This window comes from Solanum lycopersicum, chromosome 3 (genome assembly GCF_036512215.1).
Source record: "Solanum lycopersicum chromosome 3, SLM_r2.1".
Taxonomy (NCBI): Eukaryota; Viridiplantae; Streptophyta; class Magnoliopsida; order Solanales; family Solanaceae; genus Solanum; species Solanum lycopersicum.
Window position 1 is genome coordinate 3,919,449 of NC_090802.1, and position 2,424 is coordinate 3,921,872.

Here is a 2,424-nt window from a genome sequence, read left to right on the forward strand (position 1 = left end):
TAAAATCTATCTCAGGGGGCTTGTCTAATACGATTTACATCTCATCCCATGTATGATTTGTAATAAAGACTGCGATAGAAATTGAAGTGGCTTCGAATTATTTCGGGGTAAAAAAAAATAGGGACCAATTGAGTAAGTACTAGTAATACGTGTCAGAAATGTATCAGTTGAAAGTTCAATCCCTATGACAAACATACTATTTTTTCTTTAGAAACCGAAAAGTGGACAAGTATGAGTGCGAGAAAATTCAGTTTTCAACATCAAATAAGCCTAAAAAGTGTGGAATTTTTATAACCAAGACGGCCACTGATGGCGGAGTCTTTTGACCACGAACTACTTTCTTATCTAATTAATAAAAGGGATAATGTACGAGTACCGTTTAATTTATATTCGAAATTTCAGATATATATTTATATTATATTAAGGTTTTATTATCTCCTAAACTTATTTTGATAAGTACTTTTCTACTATTTTTTAGCCTACGTGGCACTAGTTTGAAAAAAAAAAGACAATCATCGTTGGACCCACAAGATAATGCTACGTAGGTAGAAAAATGGTAAAAAAATATTAATAAAATACGTTCAGTGATAATAGGATCTTAGTATCGGACATAGATTGAGGGGTAGTTGGACATTATCCCTTAATAAAATGATGACATCCTCAATTCAATTGTAGTACTAGTTTTCAAATTACATGAAAAATCTGCCTCTATAAATAGTTATTTGGCCTAGTTCTAAAAAAAATAAACTTGCAAGGCAATAGAGTTTGATTATATAGTTAACAAGTTATCATAATGGCTAGCTTGAACACTTTAGCCATTGTTGCTTTTGCACTTGCTTTCTTCGTACAAGTCACTTTAGGTAAGTCGTTTTTTTTTCTTAAATAAAATTTTATCGGTGTAATTTAATTTGTTATAACACGCATAACCCTATGCAGGGGATATTGCGTGCGAGAATTTGAATGAAGACTCTTGTGCATTTGCAATATCAAGCACGGGTAAGCGTTGTGTTTTAGAGAAACATGTTCGTAGGAGTGGTGAAGAAGTATATATATGCCGAACATCAGAAATTGAGTCTGATAAACTCAAGGATTGGATTGAAACTGATGAATGCATTGAGGCGTGTGGCGTAGATAGAAACGCCCTTGGCATTTCTTCTGATGCTCTGCTTGAGTCTCGTTTTACTAGCAAACTCTGTTCCTCTGCTTGCTACAACAAATGTCCTAACATTATTGATCTCTACTTCAATCTTGCTGCTGGGGAAGGTATTTACTAAGTCAAATGATTTAATTATGTGATGATTCATGAATAATTTGTTAGGTTTTATTTGACCTAAATTTCTACCATAAATAGATTTTCCTTTTAGAAAAAAGTTTTGGATTGACTAATCTTTTTTCTAGTAGGAAAATGTTTAGAACTCTATGAATAGAGACATATTCTTTCTGACTTAATCAGCATTCACAATGTAGTCTTAAAGACTTTGATAGTTTTTGTTAGGGGGAGAATTTATGGGTCACAACCTTGATACGTTATCACTTGTGTGAACCCTCCCATGTATTCCGAGTGAATTGGTTGAAGTTGTTTCCCTCTGTATTTTGTACTCTCGTATTTATAATGGATTGCTCATCTCCTTTGTGGACGCAGGTCGATTGACCGAACCACGTTAAATCTTTGTGTCTTTTGGTATATTTTCTCGTTGTATTCGTACTCGTGGTCTTTTGAGGTTTGCTATCTTCCGCGTTTACACCTGCTTATTTTCAATTCTAACATAATGTGCATGTCTTTGATTGGGAATAGGTGTATATCTACCCAAGTTATGTGCAGAGCAAAAGGGAAAAGGACGTCGTGAAATGGCTGAGATTAGAAGCTCGGGATTTGTTGCACCAGCACCGGAATCAGAAGTCAAGCCTCTTAATTTCATGGTTGCTCCGGCAATGCCTCCATTCTAAATTCAATAAAGCTTATTACACTTAGCTTAGTTACAAGTGGTAAAATAAAATAAGTACTCTGGGTTTGGCCCAGTTGATAGCATATAGTTGTATCGTTCTGTGGTTTGTTAGTATTTCATAAGGCAGGTGGAGAAATGCATCTATTATTGTAATGGAGTATTGATAATGTTTATTAGCAATGGGAGTACTTTACTTGTTTTGTTTTTCTTTCCATTTGTGCAAAACTTATATCTTGATGATTTAGAACTGCTACCGAACGAGAGCGAATCAAGTGAGTAAGTACAGAACGAACTTATAGTAGCAACGAGCTACAAAAGAATGACTGTGTTGTGAAGTTATATCGAAATTCAGAATGAGTCCTTTTTAAAACTAAACATCATCTTTAATAAAAATGTTTGCTCAAGAATTACACCTCTGAATTGGGAAATCTTTGTTGCTCAGTTGATTGGCTACTGAATTGAATTTGATTCTCCGTTT

General features: G+C 34.4%; 1 protein-coding gene across 1 annotated transcript; it reads left to right on the forward strand.

Moving 5' to 3' along the window:
- Nucleotides 1-603: 603 nt before the first annotated feature.
- Nucleotides 604-2,154, forward strand: LOC101252465 (uncharacterized). Its single transcript, XM_004234351.5, has 3 exons — nucleotides 604-860; nucleotides 937-1,263; nucleotides 1,796-2,154. The coding sequence occupies exons 1-3, from the start codon at nucleotides 794-796 to the stop codon at nucleotides 1,945-1,947; spliced, it is 546 nt and encodes a 181-aa protein (XP_004234399.1). The 5' UTR covers nucleotides 604-793; the 3' UTR covers nucleotides 1,948-2,154.
- The last annotated feature ends 270 nt before the right edge of the window (nucleotides 2,155-2,424 follow it).